This window comes from Pseudophryne corroboree, chromosome 2 (assembly GCF_028390025.1).
Source record: "Pseudophryne corroboree isolate aPseCor3 chromosome 2, aPseCor3.hap2, whole genome shotgun sequence".
Taxonomy (NCBI): domain Eukaryota; kingdom Metazoa; phylum Chordata; class Amphibia; order Anura; family Myobatrachidae; genus Pseudophryne; species Pseudophryne corroboree.
Window position 1 is genome coordinate 480436827 of NC_086445.1, and position 21558 is coordinate 480458384.

Below are 21558 nucleotides of genomic sequence, written 5' to 3' on the forward strand. Positions count from 1 at the left end.
ATTACCAATTTCAGACGTTGCCGTTTGGTCTGTCCACGGCTCCGAGGATTTTCACCAAGGTTATGGCGGAAATGATGGTTCTCCTGCGCAAGCTGGGAATCACAATTATCCCGTACTTGGACGATCTCCTCATAAAGGCGAGATCCAAGGAGCAATTGCTGAAAACCGTTGCGCTCTCACTGACGATTCTGCAACAACATGGTTGGCTCCTAAACTTGCCAAAATCACATTTGGTTCCGACGACACGGCTGTCGTTCCTGGGTATGATTCTGGATACAGAATTACAGAGAGTTTTTTTCCAGTGGAAAAGGTTCTGGAAATACAGAACATGGTAAAACAGATTCTGAAACCGGCAAGAGTGTCGATTCTTCAATGCACTCGGTTGCTGGGGAAGATGGTGGCGGCCTACGAAGCCATTCAGTATGGCAGGTTCCATGCCAGGGTGTTTCAGTGGGACCTGTTGGACAAGTGGTCCGGGTCTCACCTGGACATGCACAGGAAAATACTCCTATCTTCCAGGACCAGGATCTCCCTCCTGTGGTGGCTGCACAGTTCTCACCTTCTGGAAGGATGCAGGTTCGGGATTCAGGATTGGATCCTGGTGACCACAGATGCAAGTCTCCAAGGCTGGGGAGCAGTCACACAGGGGAGAAATTTTCAGGGAAAGTGGTCAAGCCAGGAAGCTTGTCTGCACATAGACATCCTGGAATTAAGGGCCATTTACAACGGCATTCTGCAAGCGGAACATCTTCTTCGCGGTTTGCCTGTCTTGATTCAGTCAGACAACATAACAGCAGTGGAGTACATAAACCGCCAGGGCGGAACAAAGAGCAGAGCGGCAATGGCCAAGGCCACGAAAGTTCTTCGCTGGGCGGAGAGACATGCAAGCGCTCTGTCAGCGGTCTTCATCCAGGAGTGGACAACTGGGAAGCAGACTTCGTCAGCAGACACGATCTCCATCCAGGAGAGTGGGGTCTTCATCAAGAGGTCTTTGCAGAAGTGACAAGTCGTTGGGGAATTCCTCAAATAGACATGATGGCGTCCCGCCTCAACAAGAAACTTCAGAGATATTGTTCCAGGTCGAGGGACCCTCAAGCGATAGCGGTGGACGCCCTAGTGACAACGTGGGTGTTTCCGTCGGTCTATGTGTTCCCTCCACTTCCACTCATTCCAAAGGTGATAAAAATGATAAGAAGAACAAGGGTTCAGGCGATACTCATTGTTCCAGATTGGCCAAAGAGGGCCTGGTATCCAGATCTTCAGGAATTGCTCATAGAAGATCCCTGGCCTGTTTCTCTACGGGAGGACCTGTTACAACAAGGACCGTGCGTGTGTCAAGACTTGCCGCGGCTGCGTTTGACGGCATGGCGGTTGAACACCAAATCCTAGCCCGGAAGGGTATTCCCAGTGAAGTCATTCCCACACTTCTTCAGGCTAGAAAAGAAGTAACGGCAAAGCATTACCACCGTATTTGGAGGAAATATGTGTCTTGGTGTGAATCCTAGAAGGCTCCTACGGAAGAATTTCAGCTGGGGCGTTTGCTCCATTTTTTGCAAACAGGTGTGGATGCGGGCCTTAAGTTGGGCTCTATTAAAGTACACATTTCGGCCTTTGTTAATCTTCTTTCAGTAAGAATTGGCCTCCCTTCCAGAAGTTCAGACCTTCGTGATAGGCGTGCTGCACATCCAACCTCCATTTGTGCCCCCTGTGGCACCGTGGGATCTTAATGTGGTGTTGCAGTTCCTGCAATCTCATTGGTTTGAACCTTTACGTAAGGTTGAGTTTAAATTCCTTACTTGGAAAATAGTCATGTTGTTGGTCTTGGCATCCGCAAGGCGGGTATCTGAGTTGTCGGCTTTGTCTCAAAAAAGCCCCTATTTAATCTTCCATGCTGATAGAGCGGAGTTGAGAACTCGTCAGCAATTTCTGCCAAAAGTGGTTTCATCATTTCACGTAAACCAGCCTATTGTGGTGCCAGTGGCTACTGATGCCTTGGCGGATTCGAAGTCTCTCGATGTGGTCAGAGCTTTGAAGATCTTTGTCGCCAGAACGGCGCAGATTAGGAAAACAGAGGCTCTGTTTGTCCTGTGGGCTCCCAACAAGATTGGGGCTCCTGCTTCCAAGCAGACTATTGCACTCTGGATCTGTAATACGATTCAGCAGGCTCATTCTCCGGCAGGATTGCCGTTACCGAAATCGGTAAAAGACCATTCTACCAGAAAGGTGGGCTCATCCTGGGCGGCAGCCCGAGGGGTCTCGGCATTACAGCTTTGCCGAGCTGCTACTTGGTCGGGTTCAAACACCTTTGCAAAGTTTTACAAGTTTGATACCCTAGCTGAGGAGGACCTCTTGTTTGGTCAATCGGTGCTGCAGAGTCATCCGCACTCTCCCGCCCGTTCTAGAGCTTTGGTATAAACCCCATGGTTCTTGAAGCATTCCCAGCATCCTCTAGGACGTATGAGAAAATAGGATTTTAATACCTACCGGTAAATCCTTTTCTCTTAGTCCGTAGAGGATGCTGGGCGCCCGTCCTAGTGTGGGCTGTATCTGCAGTTTGGTTATGGTTACACTCATGTTGAGTTTAGTTCCGTCAGTCTGTGGCTGATGTTGGTCATGTCGTTGCATGTGTTGTTGTTGTTGAATGCCATGTTGTGTGTCGCACCTTAGTTTAAAAAAATATATAAAATAAATCCTTTTCCCCGAAATGTCCGTCTCCCTGGGCACAGTTCCTATAACTGGAGCCTAGAGGAGGGGCATAGAGGGAGGAGCCAGTTCACACCCCTTTTAAAGTCTTAAAGTGCCCATGTCTCCTGCGGATCCCGTCTGTACCCCATGGTTCTTGAAGCATCCCCAGCATCCTCTACGGACTAAGAGAAAAGGATTTACCGGTAGGTATTAAAATACTATTTTTATTTTTATTGCTGTATTTTAAAGTTGCAATGGTGTTTGCTACAGCACTCATAACACACACATCAGCACTCATCTTTTTCCCAATATGCTAGTAAAAAGTTTTTCCTCATTAAAAGCAAGGGTATGGTTTCTTTCATTCACTAAAAGTAATAAGTTATTTTCTTTCCCTGTCACCTTGCAGGCTTATGGAGGAAAAAATCTGAAACTTGTGGGGACAATATTACAGAGAGGGATTCTTATCCTAATGCTGTGCTGTTTCCCATGCTGGGCTGTCTTAATTAACACAGAACAGTTGCTGCTGCTCTGTGGACAGAATCCAGATGTTGCCAGGTGAGCAATGCTTTACTAAACCATAATATATTAGATTACGTTACTAAAGGAGTTCTCCACACAGAATACATGGGTATAACTGTATCATACTGGTACATATCATGCCGGTATCACTCTTCCCATTTCACCTCTTTACCGAGGTGAAGCAGGGAAGCACTAGCGCCGAGATGTATTAACATCTCGGCTGCCAGAGTGTGGGAGTTAAAACTCCCCCCTCCAGCGATGCCTGGCAACGGCCACAGCGCATCAGCCTAGTGCGTTGTGTCTTTCCACCCACCCCCCATCCAGCTCACTGGTTATACGCAAGATCTCGCAAGTCTCGCAAGATCTCACATGCAGTCCAGTGCAGGCACCTGCCACAGCAAGAGACAGCGCTGTCCCTGGCATAGCACCCCATTCATTTTGCACGCACCGCCGCTGTCATACAGGGGGTAGAAATTATATCAGTACACATAACGTGAACTGATACCACTTCTCCACCATAACGACAAATAATACATCTACCCCACAGCTTCATATATTTATATTTAGCAAACAAATTACACTGTGCGTCAGTGTTGTCATTACTGCCTTATAAATTGATCACTGTAATACTCATAGATATTGCTCCAGCACACCAAATGGCCACAGGTCCAAATTAAAGTGTACATGCTTCCTACATTGGAGGCATCTATTATTATTATTATTATTACATGTTATTTATTAGGCACCAAAAGTGGTTTGCAGTGTCGTACATACAGCACATATTAGAACAATACAAGGTAAACATGACATTACATTATAGTAACCAAAACGTACAAAGGACAAGTGACAATTATTACCAAAAATTTCAATACACAATACATCTAGAATGTTAGGTAAGCAAAGGAGTACTTGGTGTACTACTAGAGGTGCAGCCATTGGGAGAGATGAATGCCTATGAGTGTGGGGAGATGCGGGTCAGATCAGATGGCCATTGGGTAGGTGAGGGTTGTACTTGATATGTGAGAGAAGAGGGCTATGAGAACAGGAGGGAAGAGGGGCCTGCCCCTAGGAGCTTACAATATAGGGGGAGGGGGAAGACAGACAGGTGACATGAGGTACAAGCAAGCCTGATGACAGAAGGTAAGCAGGGTAGGCACGAGGCAGGGGGTGGGGAGAGTAATCTCGAAACTGGTTATGTAGTAGAAAGGTACGCTTTGATGAACAGGTGAGGTTTCAGTGCCCGTTTGAAGCTTTGCAAGGTTGGGGAGAGTAATAAAGCCAGAGAGCTCGTACCAGTGAAGGGGGGCAGCACACGTGAAATTGTGGATTTGAGCATGATATGTAGTGACCAGGGTAGAGGAGAGGCAATGGTGAATGGTTAACCGGAAGGGACAGGAGGAAGTATGTAGAGAGGTGAGGTTGGAGAATTAAGGAGCAGTGGAGATGGAGAGGATATTGTAATGGAGGGTAAGGAGCTTGAAGAGGACTCTGTAGGTGAAGGGGAGCTAGTGCAGGTTTTGGTGAAGGGGAGTGGCAGATGTGGAGCGGCGGGAGGGGAAGATGAGTGTAGCTGCAGCATTGGGAACAGTTTTGAGGGGTGCGAGATTGGAAAGTGGTAATCCAGCGAGGAGAAGGTTGCAGTAGTCAAGCTGAGAAATGACCAGATAATGGATAATAAGATTGGTTGAATTCTGGGAGAGGAATGGCGAGCGATATTGCGTAAATGGAACCAAAAGGATTGAACTAGAGATTGAATTGGGGGTGCGAAGGAGAGAAAGGATTCCAGAATGACACCTAGGCAACGGAATTGGGGAACAGAGGAAATGTTGGTATTGTCAGTAGTGATAGAGATATTGGGGGGGTAGGGTGGAGACTGGATGGGAGGAAGATGATGAGTTTCGTTTTGTCCATGTTGAGCTTCAGGGAGTGCTCAGACATGCAGGAAGAGATGGCGGAGAGGTAGCTGGACACCTGAGCGAGGACGTACGGGGAGAGGTTAGGCATGAAGAGGTATAGTTGCATGTTGTCAGTATGACGGTGATATTGGAGGCCAAAGGAGCTTATGAGTTCACTCAGGGAAAACGTGTACAGGAAGAAGAGGAGGGGCCCAAGGACAGAACCCTGGGGGATGCAAACAGGAAGAATGGAAGGGGTTGATGTGAAGCTGCAGGAAGACACAGAGATGGAGCAGTTGCTGAGGTAAAAGGTGAACTAGCTAAGAATTGTGCTAGAAAGGCGAATGGACTGGAGGATCTGGAAGAGGAGAGGATGATCCAAGGTGTCTAAGGCAGTAGAGAGATTCCGGAGTATGAGCAGAGAAAAGTGTCCCCTGAATTTGGCTATTGGTGATTTTGACCAAGGCAGTTTTAGTGTAGTGAAGTGGGTGAAAGCCAGTTTGGAGAGGATCAGGGATGGAGTTGTCAGAGAGGTAGCTGGTGAGAAGGCTGTAGAGGAGCCGCTCAAGTAATTTGGAGGTGAAAGGAAGAAGAGAGAGCTAGTGGGTGAGGTATGGTTATGGTTAGGTTTTTTAAGAAAAGGTGAGACAGGAACATGTTTGAACGGTGAGGGAAAGATGCTAGAAGAGAGTGATAAGTTGAAGAGGTGAGCTAGATGGGAGCACAGCCAATGGGAGAGAGGGAGCGGAGGAGGCAAGAGAGGAGGGGGTCTAGGGGGCAGTTGGTTTGGGGGAGAGGACAAAATAAGGGAGTGGATTTTGTTGCTCGTGATGGAGGGGAAGGAGCACAAGATGGGATGGCTGAAGGGAGATGGTGGAGTGGGGCTGCAGAGGGGAGATAGGAGGGGATTTCCGTGTCGGATTGCCTCAATTTTGGAGGAGAAGAAGGGACATTGTGACCCAATGTGCGGACAATTAATTTGCTATTAGTCAGTGACATCACCGAGGCACTAATATTCATGACCTGGCTACCGTTCACTTTTGAGGCACTTTTGCAGTTGCATGGTGTCGCATGTAGTGGAGACAAATGCCTCTGGTTTGTGCGGCTAGTCAAAGGTGTTTTGGGACTGCCAGCATAACAAGGTTTTGGCTGCGCCCACTATATTGCAGTCACACTCCCAACGTGCAATAACCGTGGCCCTGTATCTCGATTCCTACTTTAGTAATGTTGATAAGTATGGACTATTCACACTTGTTTGACAAATTGGCATATATATCAGATCCTCTAACACGACCACTTATAACCCCAGCAGAAATTGTTCAGCAGTTATTATTATTATCCTTTATTTATATGGCGCCACAAGGGTTCCGCAGCGCCCAATTACATAGTACATATGCACATAATCAAAACAGGAAAACAGTGACTTACAGTTGAAGACAATTTAGGACAAGTACAGGGTAACTAAGCATAACTACACCAGTAAATGACAGAGATAAGTTCCAGGTGGCCAAAAAACTGCGTGATTTGGGCAGTTGAGGATTATTAAAATAAGATTTTACTTACCGGTAAATCTATTTCTCGTAGTCCGTAATGGATGCTGGGGACTCCGTAAGGACCATGGGGATAGACGGGCTCCGCAGGAGACATGGGCACTTTAAGAAAGAATTTAGGTTCTGGTGTGCACTGGCTCCTCCCTCTATGCCCCTCCTCCAGACCTCAGTTAGAGAAACTGTGCCCAGAAGAGCTGACAGTACAAGGAAAGGATTTTGGTAATCCAGGGCAAGATTCATACCAGCCACACCAATCATACCGTATAACATGTGAAAACAACCAGTTAATAGTATGACAAACGACAGAGCATCAGGTCAAACCCTGATGCAACCATAACATAACCCTTATTGAAGCAATAACTATATACAAGCATTGCAGAAGAAGTCCGCACTTGGGACGGGCGCCCAGCATCCACTACGGACTACGAGAAATAGATTTACCGGTAAGTAAAATCTTATTTTCTCTAACGTCTTAGTGGATGCTGGGGACTCCGTAAGGACCATGGGGATTATACCAAAGCTCCCAAACGGGCGGGAGAGTGCGGATGACTCTGCAGCACCGATTAAGCAAACAAGAGGTCCTCCTCAGCCAGGGTATCAAACTTGTAGAACTTTGCAAAAGTGTTTGAACCTGACCAAGTAGCCGCTCGGCAAAGTTGTAATGCCGAGACCCCTCGGGCAGCCGCCCAAGAAGAGCCCACCTTCCTAGTGGAATGGGCCTTAACTGATTTTGGCAGCGGCAATCCAGCCGCAGAATGAGCCTGCTGAATCGTGTTACAGATCCAGCGAGCAATAGTTTGCTTTGAAGCAGGAGCACCAAGCTTGTTGGATGCATACAGGATAAACAACGACTCTGTTTTCCTGACCCTAGCCGTTCTGGCTACATAAACCTTCAAAGCCCTGACCACATCAAGCAACTCGGAATCCTCCAAGTCAGTAGTAGCCACAGGCACCACAATAGGTTGGTTTATATGAAAAGATGAAACCACTTTCGGTAGAAATTGTGGACGGGTCTGCAATTCTGCTCTATCCACATGAAAAAACAAATAGGGGCTTTTATGTGACAAAGCCGCCAACTCTGACACACGCCTAGCCGAAGCCAAGGCTAATAGCATGACCACCTTCCACGTGAGATATTTCAACTCCACCGTTTTAAGTGGTTCAAACCAGTGGGATTTCAGGAAACTTAACACCACGTTAAGATCCCAAGGTGCCACTGGAGGCACAAAAGGAGGCTGAATATGCAGCACTCCCTTTACAAACGTCTGAACTTCAGGTAGAGAAGCCAACTCCTTTTGAAAGAAAATGGATAGGGCCGAAATCTGGACCTTAATGGAACCCAATTTTAAGCCCAAATTCACTCCGGACTGTTGGAAGTGAAGGAAACGGCCCAGCTGGAATTCCTCCGTAGGAGCATTCCTGGCCTCACACCAAGCAACATATTTTCGCCATATACGGTGATAATGTTGAGCTGTCACGTCCTTCCTAGCCTTTATCAGCGTAGGTATGACCTCATCCGGAATGCCTTTCTCTGCTAGGATCCGGCGTTCAACCGCCATGCCGTCAAACGCAGCCGCGGTAAGTCTTGGAACAGACAGGGCCCCTGTTGCAACAAGTCCTGTCTTAGAGGAAGAGGCCACGGGTCCTCTGTGAGCATTTCTTGCAGATCTGGAAACCAAGTCCTTCGTGGCCAATCTGGAACAATGAGGATTGTTCTCACTCCTCTTTTTCTTATTATCCTCAGCACCTTGGGTATGAGAGGAAGAGGAGGAAATACATAGACCGACTGGAACACCCACGGTGTCACCAGGGCGTCCACAGCTATCGCCTGAGGATCTCTTGACCTGGCGCAATACCTCTGTAGCTTTTTGTTGAGGCGGGATGCCATCATGTCTACCTGTGGCAGTTCCCACCGACTTGTAATCTGTGCGAAGACTTCCTGATGAAGTCCCCACTCTTCCGGGTGGAGGTCGTGTCTGCTGAGGAAGTCTGCTTCCCAGTTGTCCACTCCCGGGATGAACACTGCCCAGCGAAGAATTCTGGTGGCTTCCGCCATCGCCACCCTACTCCTTGTGCCGCCTTGTCGGTTTACATGAGCCACTGCGGTGATGTTGTCTGACTGAATCAGAACCGGTTGGTCGCGAAGCAGGGTCTCCGCTTGACGTAGGCTTTGTATATGGCCCTTAGTTCCAGGATGTTGATGTGAAGGCAAGTCTCTTGACTTGACCACAGACCTTGGAAATTTCTTCCCTGTGTGACTGCTCCCCAACCTCGGAGGCTTGCGTCCGTGGTCACCAGGACCCAGTCCTGAATGCCGAATCTGCGGCCCTCGAGAAGGTGAGCGCTCTGCAGCCACCACAGGAGTGACACCCTGGCCCTGGGAGATAGGGTGATTAACTGATGCATCTGAAGATGTGATCCGGACCACTTGTCCAGTAAGTCCCATTGAAAGGTCCTCGCATGGAACCTGCCGAAGGGAATGGCCTCGTATGATGCCACCATCTTTCCCAGGACTCGGGTGCAGTGATGTACTGACACCTGTTTTGGTTTTAACAGGTTCCTGACCAGTGTCGTGAGTTCCTGAGCTTTCTCTATCGGGAGATAAACCCTTTTCTGGTCTGTGTCTAGAATCATGCCCAGGAAAGGCAGACGAGTCGTAGGAACCAACTGCGACTTTGGAATATTCAGAATCCAGCCGTGTTGCCGTAACACTTCCAGAGAAAGTGCGACGCTGTTCAGCAACTGCTCTCTTGATCTCGCTTTTATGAGGAGATCGTCCAAGTACGGGATAATGGTGACCCCTTGCTTCCGCAGGAGTACCATCATTTCCGCCATTACCTTGGTAAATATTCTCGGTGCCGTGGAGAGACCAAACGGCAATGTCTGAAATTGGTAATGACAATCCTGTACCACAAATCTGAGGTACGCCTGATGAGGTGGATAAATGGGGACATGAAGGTATGCATCATTTATGTCCAGAGACACCATAAAATCCCCCCCTTCCAGGCTTGCGATGACCGCTCTCAGCGATTTCATCTTGAACTTGAACCTTTTCAGGTATATGTTCAGGGATTTTAAATTCAATATGGGTCTGACCGAACCGTCCGGTTTCGGGACTACAAACATGGTCGAATAATAACCCCTTCCCTGTTGAAGGAGGGGAACCTTGACCACCACCTGTTGAAGATACAATTTGTGAATTGCAGTTAACACTATTTCCCTCTCTAAGGGGGGAAGCTGGTAGGGCCGATTTGAGGTATTGGTGAGGGGGCATCTCTTCGAATTCCAGCTTGTATCCCTGAGACACAATTTCTATCGCCCAGGGATCCACCTGGGAGTGAACCCACTTGTGGCTGAAATTTCGAAGACGTGCCCCCACCGGGCCTAGCTCCGCCTGTGGAGCCCCAGCGTCATGCGGTGGATTTTGTAGAGGCCGGGGAGGACTTCAGTTCCTGGGAACTAGCTGTGTTGTGCAGCTTCTTACCTCTGCCCCTGCCTCTGGCAAGAAAGGACGCACCTCGGACTTTCTTGTTTCTTTGTGATCGAAAGGACTGCATTTGATAATACGGTGCTCTCTTAGGCTGTGAGGGAATAAAAGACAAAAACTTTGACTTTCCAGCTGTAGCTGTGGAGACCAGGTCCGAGAGACCCTCCCCAAACAATTCCTCACCCTTGTAAGGTAAAACCTCCATATGCCTTTTTGAGTCGGCATCACCTGTCCATTGCCGAGTCCACAGGACCCTTCTGGCAGAAATCGACATAGCATTTATTCTAGAACCCAGTAGACTAATGTCTCTTTGAGCATCTCTCATATATAGGACAGCGTCTTTAATATGCCCCAGGGTCAACAATACAGTATCCTTGTCTAAGGTATCAATTTCCTCAGATAAGGTATCAGTCCATGCTGCTACAGCACTACACACCCAGGCCGACGCGATTGCCGGCCTCAGTAAGGTACCTGAATGTGTATAAATGGACTTCAGGGTAACCTCCTGTTTGCGATCCGCAGCATCTTTGAGGGTAGCCGTATCCTGTGACGGCAGGGCTACCTTCTTGGATAAGCGTGTTAAAGCTTTGTTCATCCTAGGGGAGGATTCCCAGCGTAACCTGTCCGTTGGCGGGAAAGGATACGCCATAAGAATCCTTTTGGAAATCTGCAGTTTTTTATCTGGAGATTCCCAAGCCTTTTCACATAACTCATTTAGCTCGTGTGAGGGGGGAAAGGTTACCTCCGGCTTCTTTTCCCCATACATATGCACCCTCTTGTCAGGGACTGGGGTTTCCTCTGTGATGTGCAACACATCCTTAATTGCTATAATCATATAACGGATGGATTTAGCCAATTTTGGCTGTAACTTTGCATCATCGTAATTGACACTGGAGTCAGAATCCATGTCGGTATCTGTGTCAACAGTTTGGGATAGTGGGCACTTCTGAGACCCTGACGGCCTCTGCGACATAGGATCAGGCACGGGTTGGGACCCTGACTGTCCCGAGGCTTCAGCTTTTTCTAACTTTTTATGCAAGGAATTAACATTCTCATTTAAAACCTTCCACATATCCATCCAATCAGGTGTCGGCGCCGTCGGCGGAGACACCACATTCATTTGCTCCCGCTCTGCTTCCACATAGCCTTCCTCATCAGACATGTCGACACAAGCGTACCGACACACCACACACACAGGGAATTCCCTCTCTGAAGACAGTTCCCCCACAAGGCCCTTTGGAGAGACAGAGAGAGAGTATGCCAGCACACACCCCAGCGCTATAAACCCAGGAATAACACAGTAACTTAATGTTAACCCAGTAGCTGCTGTTTATATTGCTTTTTGTGCCTAATTATGTGCCCCCCCTCTCTTTTTACCCTCTTCTACCGTGTATCTGCAGGAGAGAGCCTGGGGAGCTTCCTCTCAGCGGAGCTGTGGAGAAAAAATGGCGCTGGTGAGTGCTGAGGCAGAAGCCCTGCCCCCTCGGCGGCGGCCTTCTGTCCCGCTTAAATATGCAATTTTTTGGCAGGGGCTCATACATATATACAGTGCCCAGCTGTATATATGCTTAACTTTGCCAAAAGAGGTCCCAAATGCTGCCCAGGGCGCCCCCCGCGCTCTTCACCCTTACAGTGACCAGAGTATGTGTAGGTGTGTGGAGCAATGGCGCACAGCTGCAGTGCTATGCGTTACCTCAGTGAAGAACACGGAGTCTTCTGCCGCCTGTGAAGTCTTCTTTGCTTCTCATACTCACCCGGCTTCTGTCTTCCGGCTCTGCGAGGGGGGCGGCGGCGCGGCTCCGGGACCGGACGGCGAGGGTGAGATCCTGCGTACCGATCCCTCTGGAGCTAATGGTGTCCAGTAGCCTAAGAAGCAGGACCTAGCTTCAGAGAGTAGGGCTGCTTTTCTCCCCTCAGTCCCACGATGCATGGAGTCTGTTGCCAGCAGAGCTCCCTGAAAATAAAAAACTTAACAAAATACTTTCTCTCAGAAAACTCAGGAGAGCTCACTGAAAAGCACCCAGCTCGTCTGGGCACAGTATCAAACTGAGGTCTGGAGGAGGGGCATAGAGGGAGGAGCCAGTGCACACCAGAACCTAAATTCTTTCTTAAAGTGCCCATGTCTCCTGCGGAGCCCATCTATCCCCATGGTCCTTACGGAGTTCCCAGCATCCACTAGGACGTTAGAGAAAGTAAGAAAAGGATAAGCACATGAGGGAAGAGGGCCCTACTCGTGAGAGCTTACATTCTAAGGGGAGGGGTAGACAGACAGGGGTGACACAGATGGGGTACATAGAGAGCGTGGAACAGAGGGTTAGGATGAGATTTGGCTGGGTTTGGTAAAGAAATGGGTCTTAAGAGCCCGTTTGAAGTTTTGTAGAGAGGTGGAGAGTCTGAGGGGGAGAGGTAAAGAATTCCAGAGGAAGGGAGCAGCACGTGAAAAATCTTGGAGATAGGAGTGGGAGGAAGTAATCAGAAGACAGGAGAGCCGGCGTGCATTAGCAGAGCGAAGAGGATGTGTGGGAGAGTAAAGGGAGATAAGGTCAGAGATGTAAATGGGAGAGGAGTGGGTGAGTGCTTTGTAAGTGAGAGTGAGAAGTTTGAATTGGATTCTGAAAGGGAAGGGAAGCCAGTGAAGGGCTTGTAGGAGAGGGGAGGTGGACGTAGTGCGTTTGGTGAGGAAGATAAGCCGGGCAGCAGCATTGAGGATAGATTGGAGTGGAGAGAGGTAATTGTCAGGGAGGCCAGTTAGGAGGAGATTACAGTAGTCCAGTCTGGAAATAATCAGTGAGTGAATAATGATCTTAGTGGCATCCTGGGTGAGAAAAGGTCTGATCCTGGAAATGTTTTTGAGATGAAAATGACAGGTTTGTGAGAGGTGCTGAATGTTTGGTTTGAAGGATAGGGAGGAGTCAAGGATTACACCAAGACAGCGTACTTGGGGGCTAGAGGAGATAGTCGTGACATCAATGGATAATAAAATTGTGGGAGGTGAGGTTGTGCGGGAGGGTGGGAAGATGATCAGCTCGGTCTTAGACATGTTGAGTTTAAGAAAGCGCTGGGACATCCAGGAAGAGATAGCAGAAAGACAGTTAGAGGCACGAGTGAGGAGAGCCGTGGAGAGATCAGGGGAGGAGAGGTAGATTTGAGTGTCATCAGCATAGAGGTGATACTGGAAATTAAAAGAACTAATGAGTTCACCTAAAGAGGACGTATAGAGAGAGAAAAGGAGAGGACCAAGAACAGAACCTTGGGAGACACCAACAGTTAGTGGAAGTGGGGGCGAGGTAGCATCATGAGAGGAGACAGAGAAGGAACGATCAGAGAGGTAGGAGGACAGCCAGGAGAGGGCAGTATCGCGTAGACCAAGAGAGTGAAGGATTTGCAGAAGGAGAGGGTGGTCCACAGTGTCAAAAGCAGCAGATAGGTCAAGAAGAATAAGCAGAGAGTAGTGGCCCTTAGATTTGGCGGCATGGAGGTCATTGCAGACTTTTGTGAGGGCAGTTTCAGTGGAGTGGAGAGAGCGGATACCAGACTGGAATGGGTCAAGCAGTGAGTGAGAGGAAAGAAAGGCAGTGAGGCGATTATAGACAATATGCTCAAGAAGTTTGGAGGCAAAGGGGAGGAGAGAGATGGGTCGATAGTTGGAGAGAGTGTTAGGATCAAGGGTAGGTATTTTAAGAATAGGGGAGACAAGAGCATGCTTGAAGGCAGGGGGGACAGTGCCTGATGAGAGGGAGAGATTGAGAAGGTGGGCAAGATGGGAACAGGCAGAAGGAGAGAGGTAGCGGAGGAGGTGGGAGGGGATAGGGTCGAGTGGGGAGGTTGTGGGGGGGGAGGAGTGTATGAGGGCCATGACTTCCTCACCTGATACATGGGAGAAAGATGTCAGAGTTGGTAAGAGGGTAGGGGAGGGGTGGCAAAGGATGGGTGGTAGCTGGTTGCTGGACTGGTGGGATGTGATGTCCTGACGTATGGAGTCAATCTTGGATGTGAAATAAGTGGCAAAGTCAAGAGCAGACAATGAGGAAGAGAGAGGAGGTGGTGGTGGGCAGAGGAGGGAATTAACAGTGGCAAAGAGGCGCTGGGGGTTGGAAGACTGGGTAGAGATGAGGATTTTGAAGTATGATTGTTTAGCGAGGGAAAGGGCAGCACTGAAGGATGAGAGCATGAATTTGAAATGGAGGAAGTCTGCTTGAGAGCGTGATTTCCTCCACTGTCGCTCGGCAGTACGTGAGCATTTTTGTAGATATCTGGTGCATTTGGTGTGCCAGGGTTGAGGTGTTGATCTGCGAGGGTGAATAGTGGTTTGCAGAGCAACAGAGTCAAGGGCTGAAGTAAGAGATGCATTGTATAGAGATGTGGCTTGTTCAGGGCATGTGAGAGAGAGAAGAGAAGAGAGAAGTGAGTCAAACAGGGAGGATAGGGATGAGGTGTCAATAGCCTCAATGTTACGCTTAGTGATGGTAGCCTTAGGAGGGAGAGATGGGGGAGCAGAGATAGATAAGTTGAATGAGAGCAAGTGGTGGTCAGAGAGGGGAAAAGGGGAATTGGAGAAATCAGAAATATCACAGCGGTGAGTGAAAACCAGATCCAGTGAGCTCCCGTTCACATGGGAGGGTGAGGTGGTCCACTGGGAGAGACCAAGTGAAGAGGTGAGGTTAAGGAGTTTAGAGGCAGGTGGTTTTGTGGGGTTATCGATAGGGATGTTGAAATCACCTAGGATAATGGAGGGAATGTCAGAAGAGAGGAAGTGAGGTAGCCAGGAAGCAAAGTTGTCGAGGAATTTGGAGGAATTGCCAGGTGGACGGTAAATGACAGCAACTCGAAGATTAGTAGGTTGGTAGAGGCGAATTGCATGGACCTCAAATGTAGAGAATGTAAGAATGGTTCTGGAGGTATAAGTTGGTATGTGTAGCTTGAGGGTAAAAGGATTCCAACACCACCCCCATGACGACCCCCAGGTCGGGGTGTGTGTGAGAATGTGAGGCCCCCAGCAGAGAGATACCAGGAGAAGCGGTGTCATAGGGAGTAATCCAGGTTTCAGTAATGGCCAGGAGGTGCAGGGAGTTGGATATGAAAAGGTCGTGAGTGGGGGCCAGTTTGTTTCAAACAGATCTGGCATTCCAGAGGGCACAGGATAGGGGGTAGGAGTTTGTGGGAGAGATGTGAATGAGATTATCAGGGTTGCTGTAGCGTTGAGGTAAGATTGATGTGGAAGGAAGGGATAAAGAGGGTGTATTGATGGTGCTGGGGCCTTGGCTAGGAAGGGAGACTGCAGGAGTGTGGCAGGGAGGGAGTGTAGTACGATACTGGTGGAGGAGAGGTGAGGTGACAGGCAAAGGAGGGGGAGAGCAGGGTTGAGTGGTGGGGTATAAATGGTGTGAAGGGGCAGAAGTGAATTGCAGTGGGGAAACAGAAGAGGAGGGGAAGGGAGGCAGACAGAGGAGAGGAGAGAGCATGAGATGTAGGAGACTGGGAGAGAGGGATAGAGGTGGTAACAGGGGACAGAAAAAAGGAATAGGAAGACAAGGATTAATGGGTGATGTTGCCAGCCTGGCCATAGTGTGGATGGGGTAAACAGTGGTAGCAAAATGAGAGTAGGAGGAGGAGTGGTGGCTGAATAAGAGAGCAGTGAAGTTTGCAGAAATAAAATTCAATTTTAAACTGTCGTTAGTATCTACAGGTTAACAGTAACTCAAATATTTGCTGATGTTAGATGGTAAATTACACAGTGTTGGCAAACTACAAGTCAGTGTTACTTCATTAAATATGCTTCTCAGTGAAACATTTGTTTTCCAGGTATTTGCAGGGTCAGAGTAGAAGTTGCATTGCAGGTGTTTTTGCAGAAAGTGAATGTATAGTTTCCCGAATAAGTGAGGTTTGGAGAATATTAGGAGTAATCAAACATTTGTAGCTGCAGTCCAAGTATTGGTGGTTTGTGATGGTATTTCTCTTTTTTTTTGCAATTGATGGTGTTTCCTTTCAGTTTCCGTCCAGTAGAAGTCCAGTAAAAGTCACAGATGACACCATTAGAAATTTTCTCCCTTTGAAATCTTTCAACCCACACTGATTCAGCTACGCTGAATCAGCTAGACTACACACTAATATAAAGAGCAACAAACATGTGTTTGTGAGCACATTGATTGATTGGACCCACCCCTAGCCCATCATCCATTTAAAGCAATAAAACTTACACAAACAAATGGTGTGGGGGTATGAAACCATCACACATTTCCCAAATGCTAAAAATAAAGTTTGCTTAAATCTGCTAATGATTAATAAACTAGACATACCTATAGCTACGCATTCATGGTATTCATATATGATGATTAGCAGATGCAGTGTAGCTTGCTGGCGCTTGTAGTCCCACTAGACATACCTATAGCTAAGCATTTAAGTTAAAATTTCCACTTAAACTGATAAGTGTAATTATGTGTTGAATAAATTAGTTAATTGATGTTTTAAATAATTAGTTTAATTCAGAGGTTCTCAAACTCGGTCCTCAGGACCCCACACAGTGCATGTTTTGCAGGTAACCCAGTAGGAGCACAGGTGTATTCATTACTCACTAGCACATTTTAAAAGGTTCACAGGTGGAGCTAATTATTTTACTTCAATTCTGTGAGGAGACCTGCAAAACATGCACTGTGTGGGGTCCTGGGGACCGAGTTTGAGAACCTGTGGTTTAATTGATTCAGCACAGGTAATCTTTAGTCGGAAAGAAATGTATAACATGTGGAAGGGGCCATGTTGGGGGGTTTGCCGTAGAACCCTTTGAACCTGCATGAAAAATACACTGCCTTTTTGGGCTATTAAATTTCAATTGCTAGACAGTTTTCTATAAATGGATGTAATGCAGCATGTATTGTTGAGGGTGACACAAGGCAGGACTCAATAATCAGAACTTGAATTTTAAAATGGTATTACAGATGTAGCCACCTTTATCTTGACCGATTCTCCGCCTAGATGGGCGTTTAGTCACGCTAAGGCGATAGCTTAGCTTGCTGAGTTTAATCACAGGCAGGCGCGTTGAGGCGATTCTAGATACTCAGCATGCATTACACATCTCCACCACTGGGTGGCTAATGCTCCACTAATCCAGTACTTTCGATCGTATAGCGGCGGATTGATCTACAGCTCTGGCAAATGGTCAGTGACAACTGTAATGTTAATAGATGGTGACCAATGGTCAGACGGTGAGAGTTCTCAATATAAATAGTTTATACAGACAGAAACGAACATGTTAAAACACTTGTGTTTGCAGACGCAAGATTGTGTATGGAGACGCAACTAATTGTGTAAAAGAAAGTATGTACAATGCATAAACACCGTGCTTTTGAAATACATGTACAGTATGAGCGTCCGAGTTCCCGTGACATTCACTTTATTATAATTTTTTTTCTTTGTTATACCTTCAATGGAAGGGTGCACACAGGTTTCACATAAATCTTGTCTTGTAACCTGATCGGAACTCCATACCTGTCTACTGCATGAACTGTGCAGGCTCCCAGGGAAAAAGGGGAAAGTGGGATGGGGGTAGGGCGAGGCAGTGAAAAATACCGCATTTAAAGAACGGGCCAATGCTGAAGGAGCGTCAGAATCCCCTAGCTAAAATACACAGGGTCGATAGAGATAAGCGAAGTCTATGCACATAACGATACACCAGACTCCATCGCATCACAAAGTGACAAAATGTCACTGTACTTAGTATCTCTGTACAGTATGTTCTACTAGTGTACTAATTAGCGCAAACAGCTTGTAATGTACAGTGGCAAGTGTATTTTTTCTAAGTATAATGGAGAGAGATAAAAACTCCTCCCTATGTTCCTGGATGTCAAATTACCATGCTTAGCATTTCTGTACAGTATTTCCTGTCTAGCCAGAAACCCTGCATCCTGTGCAAGCTAGGCGGACAAATGGAAGGGACCCGAAACACGGTTACTTCCCGTTTCCCTTTCCAGTGTCACATAAACTAGTGGTTGGTCTTCCCCGAAAGCCAAGAGTCTCCTCTTTTGTATGGTACCAGAACCAGAGATATCAGTACGCAAAGTGAACCCATTTTCCCATAGACTATAATGGGCCCGTTAATTCAGACCCACCATGGGTTCCGACGCTTGCCATGAGCCTTGAGGGGGTCACAGAAACTTGGGGTTGGTACCCTCCTGTAGCTAATTGTCTCCCCTTCCATACCAACCTAGCAATGAAGGTTCCCACCTCCCTTGCTGAGAGTCCCAGGTTTAAGTCCCAAAGTGCCAACCTTTTTTTTTATATGTTCCCGTGACATTCACTTTATTATTATTTTTTCTTTGTTATACATTCAATAAAAGGGTGCACACAGGTTTCACATAAATCAAAGTAAATCTGCAGCAGTGATTCATTCTGCTATATTCAAATACACAGCGGTAATGAGTATAAATTTGTGTATTCCGACGCAACTAACTGAGCAACACAGTACTGTAGATCGTCCGCATTTGTGTATTGTACCTGACCTGAACTCTCTCCCTGTCCACTGCATGACCTGTGCAGGCTCCCAAGGGATAAGGGCGATGGGGGTAGGGAGAGGCAGTGGAAAATACCGTGCTCTTGAAATACAAGTATTAGCGTCCGAGTCCCCTAAGGCATAAACCAACACCAATGGGAAGGAAGTGCCAACTTTTTTTTAATGTGTTCCTGTAACATTCACTTTATTATTATTTTTTTTCTTTGTTATACATTCAATGGAAGGGTGCACACAGGTTTCACATAAATCAGAGTGGGCAGGGGATTTTCCTACATACAGTAGTTTACTGTTGCACATGTCTTGTAACCTGATCGGAACTCCCTCCCTGTCTACTGCATGTACTTTGCAGGCTCCCAGGGGGGAAGGGGAAAGTGGGATGTGGGTAGGGCGAGGCAGTGGAAAATACCGTGTTCAAAGAAAAGGCATAATCAAAACCATGGGGAACTTTGCGGTGTATCGTTATGTGCATTGACCTCGCTTATCCCTATCGACCCAGTGTATTTTAGCTAGGGGATTCTGACGCTCCTTCAGCATTGCCCCGTAGCCTGCAAAATCTGTGCTGTTACTTGCTCCATAGCCGAGTGCCTCCATGGAGCTAGGAGTCACAGGCGGTAGCCATTTCAATTGAGTCTGCCCTGCTATAGAATTGTATGTGTACCGTACGGTGCATAGAACCTTGACAGTAGAAACTCTCCTGCAGCTTTGCCCTGCTTTATGTAAAACTTGTGTTTTGTCAGTTTGCCATGCGATCGAGCCCGGTGTAACGTAATGTGTATAGACCTCTCTTATCTCTATCGCCCCTGTGTATTTTGGCTTGGGGATTGTGACGCTCCTTCAGCATTGCCCCGTAGCCTGCAAAACTTATGCCATCTCTCACTCGATATCCGAGTGCTGCCTGCCACATGGTGGGGTTTCAGGGGCGGTGGCCATTTTGCCAGTGTGCTATGCGATCGAGTCCGGTGTACCGTAATGTGCATAGACCTCACTTATTCCTATCGCCCCTGTGTCTTTTAGCTAGGGGATTGTGACGCTCCTTCAGCATTGCCCCACAGCCTGCAAAATCTGGACTGTTACTTGCTCTGTAGCCTAGGGCCTCTGTGGGGCAAGGAGTCATAGGTGGTAGCCATTTCTATTGAGTCTGCCCTGCTACAGAATTGTATGTGTACTGTACGGTGCATAGAACCTTAACAGTAGAACCGCTCCTGCAGCTTTGCCCTGTTTTATGTGAATAAAAATAATAATAAAGTGTCTGGAAAAAACTAACATGCATTCGTACTTTAGGAATCGAACCCAGGACTCTGAGTATAGGAAGCGGAACACTTCACCGCTTCGCCGCAGACAGATGAATAAATCCATTGGTTTTGATTATGCTGTAATGGCTACGGGATTAGGACGCTAACATACTGTACAAAATTCCTAATCTCAAGAGGCAATAGTGAACTTCTAACACGTCCATTTGCGACAGTGTACACTACTGGTTTTATGTTGTTTTGTCTGCGGGACTTGGACGCTCATATATTCATAAAGTACTGTAGATGGATCATATACTGTATGCTGTACTATTTGCGTCTGTACCGTATATACTGTATTAAATAATGCAGCGTAATGAGTATTTCCTGTATTAAATAATGCAGCGTAATGAGTATTTACTGTATGCAGCGTAATGAGACGCCTTAGTAAAGTAGTCCTTATTATATATTTCAGTATTGTATTTTACGGGAGACCACACGCATGCGCAGTGGTGATTGTAAAAAGCGACATCTGGTGGATGATCACAGGTATTACACAGAAAGGTAACGCCAAACGCTGTGTCTGCCTCCGTGCGATTAAGTACGCCTCTCTGTGACTAGGCGCGCCTCCCTACACCCCGGTACGCTGCGTATGCTTGATCAGGACAAACGCCTCAGCCAGTCAAGATAAAGGTGGCTACATCTGTACATTATACAGATTGAGTATCCAATATCCAAAATGCTTGGGACCAGAAATATTTTGGATATCGGGTTTTTCCATATTTTGGAGTAATTGCATACCATAATGAGATGTCATGGGGATGGGACCCAAGTCTAAGCACAGAATGCATTTATGTTTCATATACACCTTATACACACAGCCTGAAGGTAACTTTAGCCAATACTTTTAATAACTTTGTGCATTAAAGAAAGTCTGTGTACATACATACAATTCATTTATGTTTCATATACACCCTATACACACAGCCTGAAGGTCATTTAATACAATATTTTTAATAACTTTGTGTATTAAACAAAGTTTGTGTACATTGAGCCAATAGAAAACAAAGGTTTCACTATCTCACTCTCACTCCAATAATTTTGTATTTCGCAATATTCCGTATTTTGGAATATTTGGATATGGGATACTCAACCTGTATATGTCTCGATGTAGTGGGGGAAGCAACATTGCTCTCTGTTCTGTAGAGGACAAGTTTTATGAGGGGTTTCTCCAGCACAATAGAAGGTGGTCCAAAGCAAGGAACCAAAAACTTAAATTTAGTCATCTAATGAAAGGGTTAAAACTGTCCAGACATCAAGTAGTTAACCAGAAAATAACCAATGATAACCTTTGATTTTGTTGGCACTGAAGACATTTTGTTTTTACAGAGTAAATAATAAAGGTTAATTTTTACAAAATAATGATGGCGTAGATTATTCATCTTTTAACTTTTACAAGTAACCTCTATGACATTTGACTTTTTGGGGGGATTGTATTTGAAATGTACATATTGCTATCTTCCTAGTAAATGCAGAGTCTACGAATAAAATGAAGTGTACTTGAACAACAAAGACATTTTTTTTTTTGTGTGGTGCACAATATTTAAAATAATTTTTTATACTATGAATATTAGTTGTTAGTGCTTGTACCCTCTAATCTCTGAACCATTTACCTTATTGGTGAAATATT

The 21558-nt window shown here is 46.7% G+C and overlaps 1 protein-coding gene across 2 annotated transcripts in view; it reads left to right on the plus strand.

Moving 5' to 3' along the window:
• LOC135029510 (multidrug and toxin extrusion protein 2-like) overlaps positions 1 to 21558 on the plus strand; it is a 220671-nt gene that overhangs the window by 35195 nt on the left and 163918 nt on the right. For both annotated transcript variants that reach the window (XM_063953858.1, XM_063953859.1), the window contains exon 2: positions 3092 to 3240. In XM_063953858.1, coding sequence (XP_063809928.1) covers positions 3092 to 3240 — 149 coding nt within the window. The remainder of the gene's footprint in view (positions 1 to 3091; positions 3241 to 21558) is intronic.